Source organism: Takifugu rubripes, chromosome 13 (assembly GCF_901000725.2).
Source record: "Takifugu rubripes chromosome 13, fTakRub1.2, whole genome shotgun sequence".
In the NCBI taxonomy this organism is placed as follows: Eukaryota; Metazoa; Chordata; class Actinopteri; order Tetraodontiformes; family Tetraodontidae; genus Takifugu; species Takifugu rubripes.
The window spans coordinates 19,035,446-19,058,868 of NC_042297.1; the positions used below are offsets into that span (position 1 = coordinate 19,035,446).

Genomic DNA, 23,423 nt, shown 5'->3' on the forward strand with positions numbered 1-23,423 from the left:
TAACTTAACTCGTCTAGATGTTTAAAGGTTTCTGTGACCATCTATTTCACTCCCCCTAACGCTCTACACCTCAACGGCGAATTTTCGCACACAAGAATGTGCCCTACGGATGGACTACATTCGGTTTTAAAGATAAAAACGCTAAAAACGAAAGCAGAATTTAAAGCGCAACCGAGACGCGAGCAGTCGTGTTGCGTCATCGGCGTGGGCGTGGCCGCTCCGCGGCTCGAGCCGTCTGCCGACAACAAACGCGCGCCGTGGGCGGGTAGAGGGGGGAGTAGCAGCCAGCCGAGGGAGCGTGGACACGGTGACCCAGCGGGAGAAGCAGGCTCGCCACTCCAACTGCTGCTCTTCTACCAGAAAGAACGCAACAACTTCCAAAAAGTCACGTTGAGCGTGAAAGAAGGCGTCCGGTTTCTCAGATAGAGGGACTGCGATGCCCTCTGACTTTATATCCTTTCCCGGCGTGGACCACGACCTGAATTTCCCCACATCTCTGTACTCCGAAGGTGAGCTTTCTACTGTCTCTCGTTCGTGTTTGCGTTGCTGTTGCGGCGAGTGCGTCCACTTTGCGGGGCTCTTCCCTGTCACTTCTCCAGCTCAGCCCCTGTCACGTGTCTGAGCCGAAGAGGCGTTCATGACCGACGAGGCTGCTCCAAACGTCACCACTTTGTTTCCCGGATCAGCTCCAACCTGGTTAAACATTTTTTGGGGCTTTTAAAGCCGTAAAGCTGAACCCAGCAGCAGCTGCACTCGCACCGGTCAGACCAGTTCCTTTCTCTCGGGTTGGGAGGCAGTGTGGTCCGTTGCATGCGGGTTTATTTATATATACACCCCCTCATAAAGAAGCCATCGTATATACACCACTGACCCTGAGAGGGGATCCTGAATACAGAATGTGTCCTTTTTAGAGAGAGAAGTACACATACATGTATAATCAAGGGCCTTTGCCCCTCTAAGGTATTCCCAAAAGTAGTAAAAGGCCTATTAAAATGCATTTTTTTGGTAGATAGAGGGATGGTCACACATGGAGAACCTTTTACTCCCATTAAACTGCAGTCCTGAAAGGCCAACTACCCTAAATGTCTCCTGGATAACTGCTGTCTCAAGGTTGACCCCCCCCCTGCATGAGGCATCAGTTTTCATCAGAAGCGTGTCAGCTGTCAGAGAAATCGTGATCCTTTGACAATGTTTTGTTTTGTCTGGAATCTTGTGGCTGCACCATGACAGTGAAATAGCAATGTTAGCTTTGACGGCAGCGTCAGCTGTCCTGCAGCTAAGGTGTCCTAGGAAAACTAGCGGTTGTTAAGCGTGGACAGAGATTACTGGTAAGTTAGGGTTTAGACTTTGGTGGATCAATCTGGAGGCCTGCTCTCTTTGCAATTTGTAGAGCTGTAAAGCACAAAGGTGTGACAGAAAAAGGAGCAATACAAAGTGAGATGTACTGATTTCATTTTTAAACAAGCTTTGTCTGCTTATGTTCAATACTTGGTTAAATACTTACCTTCAATACGACCAAGTTGGTGCTAGTTAACTAGACGGTTTCTCTTTTATGCACTAGGGAAACGGTGATCTTTGTATTGGTCAAATAGTCATTTTAATGTAAATGGATTACTGCTAAACTACTTTTTGGCATATATGCACAGTAATTTGGCCCAGCTTATTTCGCATTTAAATAATTGTGCTTTACAGAAATTATGTTGGCAATTAAATTTTGTGCTGACATGGCTTCTTCACTTTAACATGTTTACGTTGTAGATGTAAAAAAATATTTGTACCATCATTCTTATTTGCTTTCTGGAAGCTGGCATTAAAGGTGAGTGGAACAGCAATGGAGAGATCTTTTGTAAAGCATCTCAATAATTTGCTGGTGCGTCTTTATGAGAAAAACCAAGAGCAGCCGCTTCAAAAGGTTTAACAGAAGTTTGAGCCCTGATTGGAAGAACCGGTGGAGTATCAGATCATCACACCTACACGTGCCAAAGCGCCTGTGGTCACTCCAAACTATGCTAAAATCAAGAGAAAAATATAATTTTATTCCCTGAGATTTTATATGTGTGTGTGTGTATATATCTTGGTTGTTTTTTTTTAAACTAAAGTACAATGTGAAATACATATTTTTAGCATGTGGACGGCCCGGGAAATACGGAGGAAATGTAGGGCATGGTAACAATAGCTCTCGGGACAGGAATGCATGTCAATGACTGAGTTAACGGACATCATAAAACTCATTTCCCATCAAAGGTAAGAATGTTCCCATAAGTTCTGTCAGACCAGGTTGACAATTGCTAGACCACAAATCTTAACATAGGTCTGTTTTTTTGTATTGACACCACCAAAGCTGGGACAATCATTAACTCCCTGGTTGCTTGGTGTGTAAACCCGGGCTTAAATAGCACTCTATTAATATTGACTCTGCTGTGTTAAGCAAACTTAGCGGCATGCGCTTAAAATACTTGATTGCCTTGAAAGCTTGTTGATATCTGACGATGAAAGGAAAAAATAGTGGCAAAATACCCGAGGGAGGTGAAATGTATTTAAAGTTCATAAATTCTGCCACCAGGATTAGAGCCTTTTATTTAAATTCGAGGCAGAAAATTGAACTTTGGCGTTATCGTCCGATGACCCAGCTGCCTTGTGACGTTGAGATCATTTTAATTGTTTAATGTTTTATAGGCAAGAACATTTTATGTGCTCATCCAGTGTTTTGCAGCTGTCAAATAAGTCACAAGTGTGTAGTAAATACCTGCGGAGGTGATATCTTGACCTTGGCCCAATTAGTCTTTCTTACTGAGGTTTGAGGATTGTTAATGTTTAATGGGAGAGATTCAAAGGAAGATAAAGAGGTGCGAGTAATTTGTGACATTGCATTTGTTTTGGTCACAACAGTGTGACGTTGCCGGTTAAGAGATTCCTTTTTGTTCTTTTTTAGCTTTTAGTAAAAGTTATTTTGAGGATCCATTATCATATATTGTTATGGGCAGCTAACATACGAGCCACAACTTAAGTTATAGACATAGGCATTATACACAGGTGTTGAGACTGATTTACCTGGTTGTGTAACATTATTTTCCAGAAGTAACATGACTGGAAAATGGTCATTTCCTGTGTGGTGGTTTTGTTTGTACTATTGTACAATTTAATAGATATTTATGATGTACTTAGAAGTTATCAGCAAAACCATAAAACCTCTATAACTATGGTGCCGCATTTGCTTTGATTTTTTATTTTTATTTTTTTAAATCATTAAGACATGTTTATGACAAGCATTTCTTTCCCTTCCTTAGTATTATGGGCTTCCTTGAAAGCTGCACAGCTGTCTGTTGTTGGTGCCGTCGCTATAATAGTTGATTGTACTCACCTTTTCCACTTGATCACTAAATGACGTGTGTCTGCCCCGAAAATATGAAGTTTCAGATTTAGAGACTTTATTGTGGACACAGACGGGCTTCTCCAGCCCACGGCTGCTAATATGCCTTCGCTTCTAATCATCTTGTAGAAGAATTTTCGCACTCTTCCACGAAAAACTCCCAGCACCTGTGAGATCTAACAGCCACTTCTTGTTTTTGGGCTCAGACAGAGCGAGATGATTCTGACGTAAGACATTAAATATTGAGTGTGTTACGTCTTGGCTGGCGGGAGTCTTTCCACTGGCAGGAGCCAAACAGCAGTTGACTGGAGGCCATTTGCTCTATTATAGATATAGATGGCGCTGCAATTAAACCTGTTTAAAAATGTTCAATGTTCCTGTAAAACTGAAAATTGAAAATGAATTGATAAAAGGTCTGTGAAGGGCAAAAAAACCCTGAATCACATACACCTGCTCATGGTAACACATCACAAATACCATTCAGGAATGGACAGAGCAACATGACAAAATGCCCAAGGCAACTTCCCAAATCCCATTCCAACCGGGCATTCATGGTATGCAACGCTACCATGGCCCGAGCGGAGCCGCCCCTCCCAAACCCCACAAGACCAGAATGATCCACTGCCAAGGTCCCAGTGCCAGATATCACGGGACCACTTCAGAGGTGCCCTTCTCGTGGCCTGCTTCATCAAAGCTGAATGCATGAGAGAGACCAAAGTAGGTGGTTTTGATGTTGTGTACATTCTGTTCCAGCATTTGGCCCATTACATTAGTCACTTGTCTCCATAGGATGTCTGGAATACTTGACATCCGAACTTGTGCCACAATGAAAACTGCATTGAAAGGAGAGAATCCCCCCACCGTGGCTTTATGGACCGGTGCAGCTTTACCAGGGAAGGACCCTGCACTGCTCGTTCACTCGGCAACTTGTTATTAAATAAAAAGACAGCCCATAGTAACAGTCGCCAAGGCCGCTACCTTCACAAAATCCAATACACCAGTCTTGCATCACAGCCATTCATGGGCCATCTTATTATTTGCAATTTTATTTGGAAATTTACCAGAATGCTGTTGATTTAACATTCCAGCTTGATTAAATGTTGGAATTTTTATATCCTAAACTTTACAGTAAAATTGAAAAGGATTGAAATGTATACTTTAATTCTTCTAACCCACATTGCTTCACTCAGTTGCAGGGATTTTGTGTCTCTTGCTCATCTTATGCTTCAAATAGGTCATTACTGGGTGTTTACAACCTTGCTTTTCATTTGGTGCCCCCCCCACCATTTCCCCCTCAGTTTTCCTTTGAAATGACTGTTTTTGTAATTACATTGACGCACTGGATGAAAGTTAACGGTTGCTCTTCCTGTCATTTTTGTTTGCGTGACCACAGCCATTCCCTAACCTAAACCACATGTTTATTATTGTAACCGTGGCAACAGCGCTGCCCCACGTTGTGTAATGTCTGACTTCAGACACCATTTCACCTGGATTCTACCTTGGATTTGAGGACTTTGTCATTCTGCTATTAAGGCAAACTGCCGTGTCGTCTGTTGAATATGTGGAGTCAAGACAGACAGTCCCACCAATGAGGCATCTCAATATCCGGTGTTTTGATTTCTTTTTTCTGAGTCATATGCAGCTTCCTTTCAGGCTGACAGGGTTTGAGGGAACAGGAGCGCTGGACAGCAGTCCTCCCTGTGCATCCTGCAATTGTTGGATATCTTTATCACTGTTTTTATTGAAGTGGCATTGAACAGTTGAAAAAAAGAAAAACGAGCCATTAGGGATAAATTGTGCTATTCTACTTGAGGACAAACATTCGAATGGTCCTCTATTCTTCAACGATCTCATCTACGATCTGGTGTTTGATGTCCCTGACCTTCCAGACCTGTCCCCACATTTACATCCTGGCTAAAAGAACATTATATTTGTAAGACGGTCATCATACACACCTATCAAGAAACTTGATCTACACCTATGGGACCTATGGATCACACGGGACATTTTTAATCAAGAGCTAGAGCTGGATATAGTTTATGTTGTTCAGAGGCTTATGCAGGTCATGTTCTTTTGGAAAACTTTACACAATTAGTTTCTGGCACTGTTCTTAATTCCTGAATACTTTATTGTGCTTTTCACGTTGTGTAAAGTTGCCCTTTCCAACTTACCAACAAAGGTTGTGTTCACTCTTTGTCCACACACACAGCGTAGTCTCCTACCTCAAGACAAGTCCAGACAAGTGGAGATGAAGTACTAAAGTCCGTCATTTAATAGTGGTATATATAAAAGATTGTTGATTCTTCGTGCCTTTTTTCTTTCCTGCTGTGTTGTTGCAAACGTGAAAGTTAGAAGTTTTAAGCCGGTTCTCTGTGTGATCAATGGCAACAGCTTTAATGTGGGTGCTGTTCTGCTTTCTAGTCGCCACACCTTTATGTACTGTTGGGCAAGACAGAAGGTTTTAAAGGGGATGCCATCAGCAGAATTTATAATGTATGTACTACAATGTCTCAGCAAGTCTGACGCTGCCCCGGCAGATGTTGACGTGGCCTCTTCATGCGTCAGACATACACGCTTGGCGCCGGCATCCAGGAGTGATCGTTTCGTAGGGTTTGTTGCCGCCACTGAGGAGTCTGTGCCTGTGAACAAAATAATTCAAAAAGTTATGAATGGGTTTTAATGAAATTTTCAGGGAATGTTGATGATGGGATAGGTAACAAATGAGTCAATTTTGGTGATGTTACAGGTTCTGGAGGGACTTTAAACTTTGTTCGTCAAAAGATCAAAGACAAGGGGTTCTACTATGTTATGTAACCTGTTATATAACCTCGTATTACTGCTGCCTCTATAAGCTTTTGCTTTACTATATGATATTAGAATATGCTATGCTAGACTACAGGTGTAAGTCGCTACTTGTTTGCAAAGGGCATTATGAGGTATACTGTACATTACTGCACCACATTTGCATTTTTTGATTAGACTATTTTCTTAAGCACCGACCAAAGGGTTTAAAAACCTTTAGCAACATTCCCTGTATTACTGTGAGTCATATTGTCATTGCAGTGCTTAACACTGTTATCATTTTTGCGTGTTTAACTGATATCATGAAGAGCTTAATCAGATAGCGCTGTGCTACTTGTTTAGCAGGCAAAACCAAAGTGTGGATCATAAAAGCACAAGGTTTGAGGTAATAATACATGCATTGAACTTGCAGTGTGGTGATGTCACAGTGTTTACTATGCGCAAATGCTTTTACTGTGCGCGGTTCCATCTACGGGCCTGTGTAAACTGTGCATGTGTAGGGTCCTAACAAGGACGTCTCTTTCACAGCCGCGCAGTCGTAATTTTGGATCCCACAACTTAATCATTCAAATTTATGGCTTAGACATCAACGTGAGAGTATGGTATGATTTAAGGTCATTTCTAATGTTGGGAAGTTAGGAATCTGGGATTACTACCTAGTACTGCCTGGTCTTTTGGTGTAGTTTAGAACCTAAGTATTAAGTTAAGCATATGTTTGAAGAGTTTAGTCCATCTTTGGTATATAAGTGCGTGTGCGTGTGCGTGTGTGTGTGTGTGTGTGTGTGTGTGTGTGTGTGTGTGTGTGTGTGTGTGTGTGTGTGTGTGCGCTTGCATGCACGTGTGTTGTCTCTCTGTAAATAGTTTGAATTCCACTGCTTTCTGAAGTTGAGCTTTCCTGTCGGCGTCAGTATCCATCTCATCGGTCTGATTCCGGTAAACAACGCAGCATCGCTGGACAAAGGGTGTTTATTTTATTTTTTTTACCAGTCTGTCTGTTTTTCTCACAGAAACACTGTCTCCATTGCACTGCTGCGACTCTAAACTATGTGGTTTGGCCTTACGGGAGCCTCGTTGGGCTGTTTTGTAAAGTCAGGATGGTGGCGGTGGTTTGTTGAAGTTACATAAACTGTTGCCTGGAGGTCTTTGCTGAACACCTCAGGATTAGCTGGACTAACAGAGCTACATAGCACAAACTCCCCCAGTAACTAGGACGTGAACCAAGAGACTCAGCCCAGTCTGCATTCTGGTTGACCTTCACACCTGGGCATCAACAGTGGGGCTTTGGACGCCTTTAATCTCTAACTATGTTTTAGAAGGTCACAGCAGAAAGCCTGGGTCAGATACCTGAAAGTTAATGGCTCTTCCTTAATGGAATTCTATAACTAATGTTCAAACACATATTCCACATACAGTATTGTATACGTTTTTTAATCTATCTTTTCCTTTAGATTAGAAATCAACATCATGAGAAAAGCTAGTCTGCTCGTCTGAAGTTTTCAGTTACTGAGGAAATGACTTAAAAAGGTCAGTATGAGAGTAAAGTGTTGTTTCATGTGTCACTCAGAGACTAAAAATCCCTTTGTCCCTCCATCCTGTTTCATGGGAGCTCAAAGAAAATGCACATGGAGTCACTTGTTGTATTCCTGGATGCAGCAACATAGCAAATACGTTAGTAATCCCACTCCAGCAACAATTGTGCAATCGTCTGCAGAGTGATTACTGAAAGACTATTCTTTCAACATATTTGAGTCATCGGGTGTGTGGTAACATTGGGCCGACCCCTCCGGCCAACGAAAGTTGTCTGGCAATTATTCAGCTAGTTGAAGCTTTTGTTTTGTAGAAATGTAGGTCAAATTTATAGGTTACCTTGAAAGGTAGTAAGCATTCCACATATATACTAAATAAAGACTGCCTTTTGATGTGAGCCTTCTTTATCTATATGCTAAAGTACTTAACTCAAAGCAATTGAACTTTGGGCCTGACTAATATCCAGGAATTATTATAATATTGTCAGTTTTGCTCATATTTTGACTTTGGAGCAGCTGAACTTGGATTTTTGCAACGGATTTAACAGGGGAAAATATCAGCTTTGCATTAAGTAATCATGGTTTATGAACTATTCGTCTTATCATTTTGTAGAAGCCGCAATGTGGCGATGACCCTCACAAAATAATATCCTGCGCTGTGGTGGGGGTTTGTTTCTCCTGTATCATTTTGCCATCTCATAAGAGATGCAAAAGCTCCAAAGGCTTTTTCTGCCCCGATCTGCGTTACTATGGAGTTTCTGGCAGCCTTCATGTAGGCTTGGCTGTAAACATTTCAGGGTTGTTGTACATGGTTTGCTGCAGGTGCCGCCCACTTCGGTGTTTTGCTTTCCTCCATCATGACTTGAACTAATGTCCAAATGTTCTGTCAAGGTGAGTTAAGCCCACATTTAATTACTTCTGTCAGTCAGGGCTGTGGAGCCTGGGGGGGGGGGGGGGGGGGGGAATTGAACATTAGCAGGTTGCTGTTGCTTCAGTTCTGCTGAACAGGATTCCATATGACAACACTACTAACCTGTTGAGCAAGTAAAATGTCGGAAGCCTTCTGCGAATGCGGTAAACACGGCTGAGAGTGAGAAATTTGGAGGACCTCCCCCCGAAAAGCCACACCCCAGGTGCCTGGACTGGTGAGGGCGAGCAGCAGAAATGTAACAGAAATGAATGAAAGTGTAAGTCCTTCCATTCACATGGTGAGTATTTACTTTTTTCACTTTTAGGCTGGACTTTCACTTGAGTGCAGCATATGGTGAGAATACGAAAATCAAAAAAAACAACTTCACTTCGCACATTTCCAAAAGCAGCTCAGGCCTTCGGTTCGCTCGTGACAAGAATCTAAATTGGTGGATGAGTTAATGAAGCGAGCCACACATTCAGCTGCCATTTACACAACTGTAAGGACAGTATCAACTAATGTGACCTGTTTTAGATGCGTTCATACTGACAAACTCGTACAGAGAATGAAAGGTTTTCCCCAGTGTTGTGCATGAAATGAATCCAAACATGCTGTGCAAGTTGGGTTATTCCCCTACAAAGAAGGCAGCACCTTTTTTGGCTTTTTAGAAAAAAAGAACCTTGTGAAAGGGGGACAGTGTTTTGTCACACGGTAAATAAAAAACCCATCTGTCTGCTCAAAAATATATGGCAAAATAAGAACTTTTGTTCACTAAAACCCTGAGTGTGTGGAAAACCCTTTCAAACAGGCTAGCCAGTGATTCAAAGCTGCTGCTCTGAGAGAAGAGTACATATTTTCTGTCTGTGTGGTTGGCAATCTGTTTACTGGAAGGGTTGCTCAGTCGGAGCACATGTTGCTGCATGTGCATTCAGGAAGCAAGTCCCAAGAAGACCTAGTCTAAGAGAGGAGAAAGTGTTTTTGTGGAGGCGGAGGGGAGGTATTTGTGTGCATGTGCATGCATGTGTGTCTCTGATTTTTCTGGAGGACTTAGCAAATATCCAGCAAAACCACACTAGAGCCCTGTGTGTATGTGTGGCCAGTGGGACCTGCGTATGCCTGTAGTGCATCCAGGTTTAAGCTCCCTTTCTGGGAACCGGCATTCCCAGCTCTTCTAAAGCGAGGGGTAAGGGACTGGAGGGCTTTTGGAAATGAAGAGGCATGGGCTGGTTTCGGTATGTCAAAGGTTTGTCTATTGTGCGCTGTGAGTGGTAACAATGGGAGGGTTAAGTATCTGATATACACCCTGAACCCCGGGACTCAGCTGCAAGTAATTAAAGCTGGCAGTTGGCAGAGAAGGGAGTGAAACAACTGTAAAGGCTGCTATAAGTTCAAACCATAATATTTTGATGATGAATCGGGCTGCAAGTAAAAGTGTTGTCGTGCTGTTGACCCAGGGCTTTCTCTCCTCCCCACGGCCCCAAGGGAGGCACCGGTACCTGTTAGTAAAGAGATCTGCCATGTTTGTTATGTATGAATCTGTTTCACATCATTTAAAGATGCAAGCGCGCACGCACGCACGCACGCACGCACGCACGCACGCACGCACACACACATACACAGAGCAGAAACAGTTTTATCTGTGACAGGATGGATGCAAACTTTGTTTTTCTCATCCTCATTTTCTCCTGTTTTCATGCCCTGCCTCAAGTATGTGGTACAGTTGCCAAAGAGGTGTGATGTAACATTGCTGTAAAAACCACGTGTGATTAGAACACATCGTAAACAATTGCAGAAATGCCATTTCCACCAACATACAATAACAAGCATTTGTGCTGTGGAGCATCTGTTGGCTTCCATTTTCTTTGTACTGTTCTAACAACGGCCGACGACCTAATCGAACCCCTCACCACACTCATTGTCTCTCCTGCATCCCTCAACAGAATCGGCGTATGATCTTCTTCCTCCCGAGCTACAGTTACCTTTCTCCGTTCAGCAGGACCTGAAAATCATGAGTCAAAAAAGCGGCGGAGAGGCGGGACCTCCCCCATCAGCTGTGCTGGCACCAGGTGCGATGTTGCTCCTCTAATGTTAATTTCTTCACAGGGTGCCTGTGACATACGCTGTGTTCCTCTCAGCACAAAACACCCAAGATTAATATCCTGAACCCTTTGGACAGCAGCAAAAGGAGGAAAATCATGAAGTCTGTCCTCCTTTTTGCAGCTATATGCAATCGTGTCTTGCAGCGGCGTACCGGGAAATTAGATACGGGATATTTACTTTTCATAAAATAGGCTATTAAATGGAATAAATGTATGATCCATACGAAAGGCAATATTGATTAAAGACTCAGATACAATAAGATTCAGGAGGGATAAAAGTGATTTTTCACAAGCTTTTAAGGTGGGTGCATTCACAGGAGAACCAAGCATCATGAATCGAGACACTCTTTGATACCATTTAAGGCTTTTCTCTCCTTATTTAAAAAAATGATGCTTTTGAGGACAATTTTTTTGGGATTGAATTCTCAACTTCCTGATTGTTTCATTTCAGTAGAGCCAAAACAGGGTCAGAGTTTTAATAAAACATGCAGTTGGCTTGTCTAGTTTTCTGTTGCTTCCAAAGATGGTGTGTAGGATGTAACGTAACACTTGTCAACTTGTGTTAATGTTTGTATTTGAGCTGTGATCACATATGCCTGCAAGTTTTGATACGTCTTCAAGCTGATATCGTCTCACTTTCCCCACCCCAACGGCTTTTTCCCCCTGTCTGTGTTGCAAACTGATTCGCCAAACAATTCAGAATGACGACGACGGCAGTCTAATTCTTTTTTCTCCAATCTGCAACTTCAGGTTTCCCTTCTCTTCACCGAGACCATTTTAAAGATTTGATTGCGTTTTTAAATGCAGTGAGTCGGCATGCTGGAGCAGCAACCTCCAAACAAAACAGCCTGTATTATTATTTAAGAATCTGAATTCAGTTTTACTGTTCAGCTCTTATTGCTCACCCGCTGTCTCATTCTTATATTCCAGGAAGTTCCCTCTGAATCAGGGAGTGTCTACATATAAAATGGTCTGCAGTTCTCTGCTTCATAGGTCAGAAGCTTGTTTATTTTGTTTCTGTGGCTAAGTATAGTCCTGACAAAATGAACGTTTTCACGAAAGCAAAACCAAAAAAACAACAACCCAAAAGCTAATAATTGGCATGCATCAAACTTTAAGCCTACCCCCTTTCGAGGACCCTCCTCCACGGTAGCTTGTAGCAACATAAACACCGTCTTGAAATAATGGTAAACCTATTCAAGTGTTCAAGTCACATTTTTAATGTTACACATATTACGCATATTCATACTTTGTAGAAGTACTGCTAGAATATCAGTAATGCAGACACACAGGCAAATCATATCCAATGAAAGGATGGACATTTCAGTGGGCAGATGGAGATGACTGAAAAAAAACAAAAACATATTGAACAAATTTTGCTGCTTAATTGGGACTGCTAGCCGATATTTGGTTGGGTTCTTTCCATTTACCGTGTAATTATTTGCACTGTAGATGCCATGACCATGGAAGGCTCCCGCAATGCTTTTTCCACCTCCTCCAGCTCCGTCGCTCATTCCAGTGACCAAGTTCAAGGCAGCAATGTTGAGCCCGAGGAGGGCAGGGGCAGCAGAGCTGTACCAGAGGTCGTCCCGGCAGAAGGTGGAAACGGTAATGGTGGCGGTGGCGCCAACTGCAGGTCCGGCGGCGAACTGATAGCAGGAAGGGGCGCCGTGTCCCAAGAGACACAGCCGCATCACCAGATGACCCCGTCGAAGCGCCGCACCGTGTTGAACATCTCTCCGCCGCCGCTGGACCTGCTTGATGACAGCAGGATGTCCTGCCAGGATGAAACGTCCCTGGATTCAGAGCAGAGTAACAGCATATGGATGGAGGACTCTCGCTCCAACTTCAGCATCATGAGCACCAGTTCGTACAACGACAACACAGAAGTGCCACGGAAGTCTCGCAAACGAACCCCTCGGCAGAGGCCCGGTCCAAAGTCTGTGCCTGCAGGAGAGGCCAGCATGGATGTGTTTGATGCCGACAGCGCCAAAGGTCCCCACTTTGTTCTGTCCCAGCTGGGACCAGATAGCAAGACTGGACCGAAAGGAAGGTTTGTAGAACATTTTAAAGCAAACTCTGAGTAAAATAGCATATAGCAAATAGCATTTTATTGCCATTATACAGCGTGTTTCTGAGCCTTTCCCACATCAGTAATCATGATGTAAAGGACCTGCTGGATAATCTCATACAGCACTCGTCCTGACTGTCAGAATAGGTAAGATTAGGAAAGGACACATCACACAACAGATGGAAATCATCAACAAGCTCCCTCTGTTCCAAATTTCCCACCGCGCTTTGACTGAAGAACAGCGGTCAGTTCACAGGGAGGGAGGGGCAGGATACTGAAATACAAACAGTGGTCAGCCACAGTGAATCACAGAGCCTCTCTCAAAGACCTAGTATAAGCAGTGCTGATTAAATAAACAGATAACTCTGGACGTTTTAAGAGCTGGAGATCTAATATGCTTGGTTGGTTGAGTTCTAGTTGGTTAACTCGTTAACTGCGCTGCTCAGACCGTTGCAAATGAAAGTTTTCTGTTAAAGCAACTTTAACATCAGTGAATTATGGCTGCGTCCATCCAACATTAGTGATCTTTGTTTCAGCTCGGATGACCCTCAGAGAAACAAGCAGAAAGGAGGGACTCTTATGATGCAGTTCCCACAGAAGAGTGAGGGGAAGGAGCTAAAGATCCTTGTCCAGCCTGAGACTCAGCACCGAGCTCGCTATCTTACCGAAGGCAGCAGAGGGTCAGTGAAAGACTGTACTCAGCAGAGCTTCCCTACTGTAAAGGTGACTGCAAACCTCTGACACAGCCGTTTAAGTCTGTCGAAGCAAGAATCCAAGTCAGATTGTGGTATTGATTTACAAGTTCCTTGTCAACTTTCTCATGTGGGCTTAAACATATGTTTTCAACCTTACACAGCTGGAGGGGCTGAATGAGCCGGTGGTCCTGCAGGTGTTTGTTGCCAATGATGCAGGGCGCGTGAAGCCTCATGGGTTTTACCAAGCTTGCAGGGTGACCGGCCGCAACACTACGGCCTGCAAAGAGGTGGACATTGATGGCACAACCGTCATCGAGGTGTCCCTGGAGCCCAGCACTAACATGACACTGGCGTATGTTCATTTTCTGGCATTAGATTTAGGTCATTTTGGTCCTAAAGTGTGGTGTTGAAAATGTGTTCCGTCACTGTGTGTCTGCAGGGTGGATTGTGTTGGCATCTTAAAGCTCCGTAATGCTGATGTCGAGGCCCGCATAGGTGTTGCTGGGTCAAAGAAGAAGAGCACGCGCGCTCGCCTGGTGTTCCGGGTCAACATTCCCCGTTCAGATGGCTCTTTTCTGACGCTACAGACTCCCTCATCTCCAATCCTGTGCAGTAAGTGTTTGCATAGGTTGTGGCATTTTTGACTGATTTGAGGTTTAAATTCAAATACTCCCAATATTAACACCCCATCTGTTATTGTAGTTGAAGTCAACCCACTGGCATCGTTTGAGTTCCACAATCAAACACTAAAGATCCCTTCGGGATCAGAAGTTTAAATATGGGGTGGGTTTGGTTTTATGAAAGCCTTAAAATTATTGGAAAGTTTCAACATGAGGCTGCAGTGAGAGAACGACAACAAAACCATTTCTGGGTCCTGTTATTTAAGCAGAGCCAGCAAACAATCCAGGGAAATAACTTTCCACAAAAACGTAATCCCCTTTGGCATTTGTGTGCATGTGTACTGGAAAGGTATTGTGAACCATCTTAGAGGACAAGAAGAATAATGTGCTATGCTGAGTGTTTGTTTGACAACCAGAGACACGGGCAAGTAGATTCCATCTATCTATCATGAGATTCCATCTATCTATCATGAGATTCCATCTATCTATCATGGGATTCCATCTATCTATCATGAGATTCCATCTATCTATCATGAGATTCCATCTATCTATCATAAGATTCCTCATTGATTATTTAACAGTGACAGTCTCGGCGAACCTCTACGCCGCTTTTACCTCCACTTTCTCTTGTTTATGTCAGGACCTAAAGTGATTTCTGTTGTCATTGGTGCTCGAGCATTTGTACATGTCATCCTTCCTGCTGCAGATTACCTGGTGCTGGTGTCAGTCCGTGTCAACATATGGAAGGCCAGGGGACGCGTGCTTTACTGATGCAGCCCTAATGGCTTTGATATACAGCTCATCAACCTACAGTGAAGCATCACAGATGTGTTACAAGAAATTTGGGGCATGAAGAAGTAGTCATGGGTTTTAAACAGTACCAGAATGATTAGGAAGGAGACTCAATGCTTTCCAAGCGTATTATGTATGACTGATCTTGTAACAACTAAAAGAATGACGCAAACAAGTCATGTACAAAAATATTTTGCAATACGGTGAATGGGGAAATAACGAGCACCAAGAGAAGCATCTGTAGTTTAAAATGAGATGACAATGATGAAGCAGTGACACAGGTTGTAGTCAACGTCAGTTTTGATTAAAAAAAAATTTTTTTTTAAATGGGTTGGGTAATTCACCCGTTTATTTCGTAAGATTTCCAATCGCAGAACATTTTTCAAGAGACCACATTTTGTCCTTAAAAAATCAAATTATTTGTTCCTTTATGATTAAGCTAAAAAAAAAAAGCTTTGTGTAACAACCAAGAATTATTTTCACCAAATGTTTGAACATCATTTTATTTTGAACTAATCCTTGTTTATTTGTATGATGAATATAAAATGACATTTAAATGGGTCAACTTTATAGGTACTATTAACAAGATATTCTTAAAAAAGATCCCTCCTTACATTTCGACATCTTGTCTCTTGACAGCTCAGCCTGCTGGCATCCCTGAAATTCTGAAGAAGTCATTACACAGTTGTTCCGTTAGAGGAGGAGAGGAAGTTTTCATTATCGGCAAAAACTTTCTGAAGGACACCAAAGTCATATTCCAAGAGAATGTTGCAGGTGAGACTCATTTCTGTCACTTGGGATGATTTTTTATATATTTTTTTGCAGTAATCATCCTACTTATGTTGTTCCAGATGAGAAATCATGGAAAGCAGAAGCTGAAATTGACATGGAGCTGTTTCACCAGGTAGATCGTTGAGTTGTTTACCCCCATAACACAGTTCCTCAGTATATAGAAGCAGGTAATTTAGATTTGTGTGGGGCTTTAGATGTAATCACCTAAGACGGTTGTTTGTTCGAAGGTCTGAGTAGACTCATTGTGTTCTGACCTAAATACAATTGCTCTCAAATGCCAATGCGTGTGTGTCTCAACAGTCCAGGTTAAACATTTGTGAACAAAATGCTCAGAAGTAGATTGGATTGATAAACCTCTATCCAATAGAAATGGGCCATATGTCCTTGTTTTATTACTTCTTAAATCAAGATTTGCAAGCAAACTCACTTGGATGTTGGCAAGCTGATCTCCGTAATTGAATTGCTAATAATTGGCATTCAATCTGTTCCCCATCTGGTTTTAACTAAGCAGACCAATGTCTTCCATCAGATAATGACCACAGATTAATGTCGCTGTTGGCAAGAACTTGTCCAACCCTGACTGATGCAGTAGCTGTTTTTTATTCTCAAACAGCCACGTTGGAAGATGGATGCTGCGGTAATGGGAAAGAGGTTTTCAAAAGGTCAAATTATTGGCAAGAGGTAGTTAAACCACTCTGGAGATTGATGAAGACACTAACGTTTGGGTTAAGAGTAATCAAGGAATGATGGCGATAAACCATTATTGCAGACGAAGACACGTGATGCAGCTATGTTTCATTGAAAGGCTAACGAGAGAAAAAAAACAGTATATTTTCACTCTGCTGGAAATGAAAGGGTTCATGTGATCTGATGAGACCAGATTTGACCTCTTCTTGAATGGAGGTAAGGAGCGAGGGTAAAGAGTTATAACCCGCGCCCTCTGCTCTGACACTCAAAGTGACCCGATTTTTCCATCAATAGAGCATATTTTTCTCTTCACAGTGCCAGAAATCAGCTCGTTGGCATGCGAAAGTGACAAGAGAAATTATTTTCACTCTGGCCATGAGTTCATTTCAGTTCAGACTCTAACCTGAATTACACCAAACTCTAAATCTTCTGTCATGAGTCTAAGATCTTGGAGAGAAACTCATTACTATACAGAGCTGTTATAAGAGTCCAGTATATGGCCACAGTGTGCGTGGTGCATTTAAAGCTCCACTGAGTCCAGACCTTACTGATTGATTAATTAAAATTTTATTTTATTGTCATTGTGGTATTTACTATATTTCCTTTCTTTTTTTAAAAAAAAACGAAACAAGAATCACTTGATAGTGAAGGTTCCTCCGTACCACAACCAGGCCACCACCTCCTCAGTGTGTGTGGGCATTTATGTGGTCACAAATGCTGGAAGATCCCATGAGATTCAGCCTTTCACGTACACTCCAGAATCAGGTTTGTTATTGCATTTGTTATATGCCCGTGTTTTTCAACCAATACAATGTAACTTGTCAGTGATTTAAGATGGAAATTAGAGATGCATTACATTGTTTTACAGATACAGTTCAGTATGATCACTGCATGTTTCCTTCAAAAACACAAAAAATGCTGCTTACAAGGTTCATAGCATCAAATTAAAATAAAAAACCTTGACTATTTTTTACTATCCGCAGCAGCCTGCAGCCTTGTTATTCATTCAATACACTTCTTTTGTTGTCTCGTCTAGGCAAAAACCTGTTGCCGATTGCTTTTGCAGCCAAAAACGATGTTCCTGTGAAGAAGGAGATGCTCTCCCCAGTGAAGACTTGTTCATTTGATGAACAGATTAAAGGTTAATTTCCCCCTTATTTCACCATTATTAAAAAGTGTGTTGACTCACACAGAAAATTCTGTTTGTTACAGTCAGTTGAGCACAGAGCAGCACTGTTATTAATCAGTAAATTTAACATTGGACACATTTGTTGCCTTTCCTTTCTCTAGTTCTTGATGATGCATTGATGCCTCCAGTGTTGCCTTTGGTGAAGAGAGAAGACATCACTCCAATGGAGGTCACCAGCAACCTCCAATCGAGTATATTTAAGGTGATATTTTGATTTTAAACCTCCAGTAAAATGCTTAATAGTAACAATCTTTAGGTGTAGAAGAAGTCATCTGATATCACAACTGAGTAGGTGTTTAATAGGGTTTATTTTGGTTCAGTCTTACATTTAAAAATGAATACATGCCTCAAAATGTGTGAAAGCCATATTTTCTGAAAAAAGCACCCTTGTGACCTGGCATCCTGTCGCAGAGGATTAACCACCTTGCTTTGCAGCATGCTGAGCTACTTTAAAACTAAAGTCGAACAAAGGCAAATTGCCAAGGGGAATGAGTAAAGACTGACTAGATCCCCACCTGGTAGATAAGGTGAAGGTAGAGAATTGCTGAATCCTCTTTTTTGCGTCCAGCAGACAGGTGATCTGTGTCCAGACCAGCAGAAGACAGACTTGACTGCAGCTCATCTAAATAATAATAGATCCTTCCCCAGCAACCTGACTCAGGCTGCAGGAGATGCTGACAAGAACCAAGCTTCTGTTTTTACCCACACTGAGCCCTTAAGCACTGTGCAGAAGCAGGACATTTCAGCCACCACCTCCTTCTCTGTAGCTGCTGATCCTCTGCTCCAGCAAGGCTCACAGCAGTTCCTCCTGGAGCCCAGAGAGGGCCTTGGGCAGGACAGAACCAGCGGTAGTTCTGGAGTTGTGGGGAGGCTTTGTGGTGAACCTGCGTCACAGCAGCAGCAAATCCCACTGTTCCCCTCTGATGAGGTTGCCCAGCTTGAAGAGGCAGTGCGGCATCTTAAGGCCAAAGGTTTCTGCAACTTGGCACTTCAGTCTGACGACTCAATGGCAAAACACCAGCAACAGATACAAAAGCAACAAATTCAGCAGCAGCAGCTTCATCAGCAGCAGCAGCAGCAGCAGCAGCAGCAGGTTTTGGAGAATCTACAGTTGTTCCAGTCACAGATTCAGATGCAGTGTGGCATGTTTCAGGATGCCTCCCAGAGCAAGACCCCAGAACAGCAAGGCTCAACGCAAGGAGTGGTGCCAAACCAGGGCAGTCTGTTCCAACAGGCTCAGCAGCAGCAGCAACAGCAGCAGCAGCAGCAGCAGCAACAACAACAGCAGCAGCGAGCAGCTCTTTTCCAACAAGCAACCGACATCCTTTCTATTCAGACCAACTACCTTCAGCAGACAGCCTCACACCCTTCGCCACCTATGTTCCACAATCCCAGTCCTTTACCTGAGTCCCAGGATCCCCAAGGTTTGTTCCAGAAAGCTTCCCAGGAGCAGGTCCAGGCTGCTCTCTTTCAAAACACCATGACTGTCCTACAGTCACCAGACCAGCAGCCATCACCCCCTGGAATTTTCCTCCCTCAGACATCCCTGCCTTCACAGCTCACATCCAGTACTGCTCAACAACAACAACAACAGCAGCAGCAGCAACAACAGCAGCAGCAACAACAGCAGCAGCAGCAGCAGCAGCTGGCTTTTCTGGGTGCTCTGCAAACATCTGCCCCTGAACCACAGTCAGTATTTTCAACCCAATCCCAACTCCCCATCCAACAGAGAAGTCCCATGGACCAACAGCAGCCCTCTCAGCCCCAACTCCACTCTCAGTCACCCCAGCAAACATCTCTGTTCCCAAGCATCTCCCCGCATCCTTCAGCAAACACGCTTTTGCCGAGCCAGCAGCAGCCACAACAGGCCGGCCTGCTGTTCTGCAACAGTCCCCTTCCTCCCCCAGACCAGACCTCCAACCTGCTGTTCAGCAGTCCGGTCCAGATGCCTCCGTTGACGAGCAGCAATCGTATAGCCCAGGATACCCCAGACCCCTCTCTGCTCTTTTCCCAAGCCAGTATGGTACCAGTAACCCGGCAAGATCGCTCCGAGCCTATGGCCATAGGTAACCCCTCTGCTCCGCAGCAGCAAGTGATGTTTCAGGAACAACAGCCGATGCAGCTGGGCGGTGGCTCCAACGGCCAACAGGACCAGCCAGTGGGGCTCTTCATGCCGCAGTCCAACATGGCTTCACTGCCGGGCGGGCTGACTCAGGAGCTCACCCAGTCGCACTTGTTCGCATCTCAGAACGGTGTGACGAACCTCCAGACCACCACCTCCTCTCCTGTCCAGCAGCCAGGGCCGCTGTTTCAGACCGCCGTCAGTGGGAGCATCAGTCAGCCGAGCCAGTCTCAGCCATCTGGCCTGTTCCTCTTTGGAATTCAGGATGGTGAGGACAGAAACTGCAAGATAAAACATTAAAAGTCAGCCGCACACTAATGACATCTGCATAACTTATTTAATCTGCTTCTACTGCTTGTAACTTTGTGACCTCTCCTCCATCTTTGCAGAATGCAGCCAAATGATGAGCTCTGCTGGAAACACGCTCTCGGATCAGATTATAGCCATCAGCCAGTCTGGACAGAACCAAAGGGAAAGCGAGGCGCACATTCAGTCTTTGCTCAGCCAGTCGCTGTCTCAGTCCGGGTCTTTGCAGAACAACATGGGTGCCTGTCAGAACATGGGGAAGACTGATGATCTGCTGGTGGGCCTGCAAGGGACTGGAAGCAGTGTAACACGTTCATACTAGTTTTCAACACAAGTTACTTTAGTTTTCTCTTTATTTGCAGATGCTCTTTAATGTAACTCTAAAATAGGGAGACACTTTGGAATACTTTCAAAATACTTTGTGAATAAGACAGTGAAATAGCCTTAGATCGTGAATTTAAGTCCAACTCTTTATTACCTACTGATCTATGATTACGTTGACAATTTGGAACTATTTTGTTTTCCTGTTCGTTCTCCAGAATCACATTAGAAGTATATACATAATTGTGAGGGTGAAGTGGACCAATAACATCCATGCATCCATCTTGAAAGTTAGTAGCTAATGTGTACTATGTGTTGGCCAGTTTGGAGGGATGTAGTGATTCGTTTCCCATATCATCTATGGTTTTGTGGAGGTTTTGTCAGACTGGTATTTATGAACGTGGACGTGGAAGATAGATTTAAAAATGTAGGGAGAATGTTTAAGATGAAAGTTGGCAAAGTAGAATAAACACAGAGACTAATAGTAATGTTGATAAAATGCTGCCTATTTTAACAAACTTTGATTTAGAAGTAAGCTTGCACCCATTAATATACATAAATGAACTTTTGGAAGCATCATACAGAATATGTTTGAGGAAGCTATTTGAAATAGTCCTGACTTGACTACAACTGTAGTTCAGGGAACAGCCGTGCGCTAAAGAATTTCATTTTAATGTTGCCATCTCTAAAACAGTGTACGTTTGCATGTTCATTTAGCAAAATTTAGTCATTTAGAAAAGCTCCAATTTGCTACTTGTTTTTTGCCGCCGCCTCCTCGTTTACCCTTGAAAATATCGAATGACCAACTTATCTTGTTTATTCCACGTTTGCATGCTAGCATCTGAGAAGACATCATCCATAGTTTTCTAGTGCAGTTAGTTACTGATAAAAAAAAAAAAGCATTTTATAGATTAATGGACTAGATGTGGGGATCCAGCTCTGAATGTCCGTGTGCCCCCCGTTTTATTCTTAAAAATCAGCAACAGACCTGGACAAACAAGGAAAATCTGCATTTCATCAGTTTTGTAATTCACTTTATACAGTTTCATTAGACATCTAGTTTTAAATATACAGTACATGTATTTACAGTAGCAAGATTAGATTGCAATTTATAGTTTATTATTCTTTTGTCTTTTACGTTGGATCCTTGTTTTAATGTCCCTTTGGTGCGTCGGGCACGCACAACCTGGAATAGTGTTCCAGAGACCCTTTTACCCGTTCTTTGTGTGTCCGTTGAAGAGAAACAGCGTTTTGGCAACTACAACTGGTCCATTTGGATTCTCTCCTGGTGATTGTATTTACACACCCAGTCGCGTCTGTTGGGGGTGTCCTGACCAAAGTTTGATTAGGATCTTGAATCGTGGCATTGTTTCGGGTGAAGATCGTCTCCTGGTCCGGCGGTTGGTGCGCAGGTTGTCCTGTCGCCAAAGTTCTTCTGTTGTATTGTTGTCAGTGTCAAGGGGCTGGTCTCTCTGAAGATGATGGAATGTACTCAGTTTTGTGCTGTGATTGTTGTCGTATTTCTTGTTATTTACAGGTTCTTGGAATCACGCAGACGGTTACATTTTATAGACCTCCGAACAGAAACCAGCTCTTGTTTTACAGTGGAGATTAAATGAATATTGTGATCTTTGGAGCCAATCATGAAGGAAAGCAAGGAATGATCTGTGATTGGCTTTCTTAAACTTGTGAAATAGGAAAATAGGACAGTATTTATGACTTTAATTGTTTGTTTAACAAACTTTTTGGAAACATTTTCTTTTTACCAGTGTAGTACCTGCACCTTTTTCCGAGAGCTCTATCTACCGGTAATTTATTTTTATGTTGGTTCTCAATCAAAATTGCTTCCCGTTAATCAAAGTGGTTATGAGATATTTTAGGTGTGCAGGCAGCAGCCTCACCAGGGCCTCCTACGTCTGCTGTCCACAGCTTGTTTTTATTTATTTTATTTTATTTTATTTTTTTTAAATTCCTGCGCACAGTTACTGTTTTGTGATTCCAATTTAAACCTTAATTCTTGTACTTGGAATGTCCAGAGCTGGTCAAAATGGCACCAAACTGTTTGAGGACCAACACCTTTCAGTATTTTTCTGGCAAAGCCCCGAATGCAGAATGTCCTTTTATACACACACTGGCGAGGTAATTGCTTTTACTGAAATTCCAGGCTCCTCATTTTTGTATTTAAATGCAGAGATCGGTAATATATGTGTGACTGTTGAACAGGAGGATTGTTAATAAAAATCTCTCATTTTCTTTTAAACACTACAGGCTCTTGACTGTTTTGAATTCATTGAATGCAACAGTTACTTTGACACCAAGAAGGTGACAGGAATAGTTTCCTCAGATATTGCTTCACTCACTACTACAAGTGCCTTGATATTGTAGCAGCAAACATGCAGAAGATGTTTTATCATGGCTGCTTCTTTAACGCTGCGCTGGTCCAGTGACGAGTAGTTCTCAAGTTTAAGTAGGTGTACTTTAAATACTCAGTTTGTCTGTTGTTTGAGTCCTATCATGCATGTTACTTTGTATTTTTTTGTACTGGAGTACCTTTGCATTTACCCAACATTGATGCAGGCAACCTCTCTGTGAAACTACTATGCAGCAAATATACTGTAAGTGGAGATCTGCAAGTTTTTTTATTTGATATTTTAAAAAGAAACAAAAAAACTTTCCCAATTAGAAAATGTAGTTGCAGTTTAATATGCAAATAGCCGCCACTGCTTTGCTTTATCCAGTCTTGCAATTCATCAGACATTGATTCCAAATCCAGCGTATTGTTATTCTACAGTAATGTGTGTGTTGTTTTTTTTACGCAGACCAGTACATAACAAAATATATACAGTGTATATAAAAAAAATGTTCCAACCTTTATACACAATGTGTAAGTCTTGAAAAATCTACTTTAAACTTTTTTTTCCCACCTGAACACACATGACCCGCGTGATTATTTTTTTTCTTACCATGTGAACAACTGGCTTTTGTTGGAATGGTTTTATTAACTGTCTGCTGAGTTTTATGTAAATGTGCTGTAAGTGTAATAAACATGTAAACAGTCATGGTAAAGTCTCTGTGGGTTTTATTTTTCTCTTTTTAAATGAAACCATTCATTTTTAGCTCC

The 23,423-nt window shown here is 42.7% G+C and overlaps 1 protein-coding gene across 6 annotated transcripts; it reads left to right on the plus strand.

The window, feature by feature from the left end:
* The first annotated feature begins 37 nt into the window (after positions 1-37).
* On the plus strand, positions 38-23,361 carry nfat5b (nuclear factor of activated T cells 5b). 6 transcript variants are annotated; one of them, XM_029846811.1, is made up of 13 exons: positions 38-509; positions 10,549-10,674; positions 12,160-12,760; positions 13,315-13,501; positions 13,635-13,825; positions 13,913-14,085; positions 15,525-15,659; positions 15,737-15,789; positions 16,997-17,129; positions 17,401-17,505; positions 17,655-17,755; positions 18,122-19,977; positions 20,065-20,175. In XM_029846811.1, exons 1-12 carry the CDS (start codon positions 437-439, stop codon positions 19,973-19,975), a joined length of 3,732 nt encoding a protein of 1,243 aa, XP_029702671.1. In that variant the 5' UTR covers positions 38-436; the 3' UTR covers positions 19,976-19,977; positions 20,065-20,175. The 6 variants fall into 6 exon arrangements, with proteins under 6 accessions (XP_029702671.1, XP_011608564.2, XP_029702668.1 ...); XM_011610262.2 differs by having other exon boundaries at positions 39-509; positions 18,122-19,943; positions 20,065-23,361; XM_029846808.1 differs by having other exon boundaries at positions 40-509; positions 18,125-19,943; positions 20,065-23,361.
* Positions 23,362-23,423: the final 62 nt, after the last annotated feature.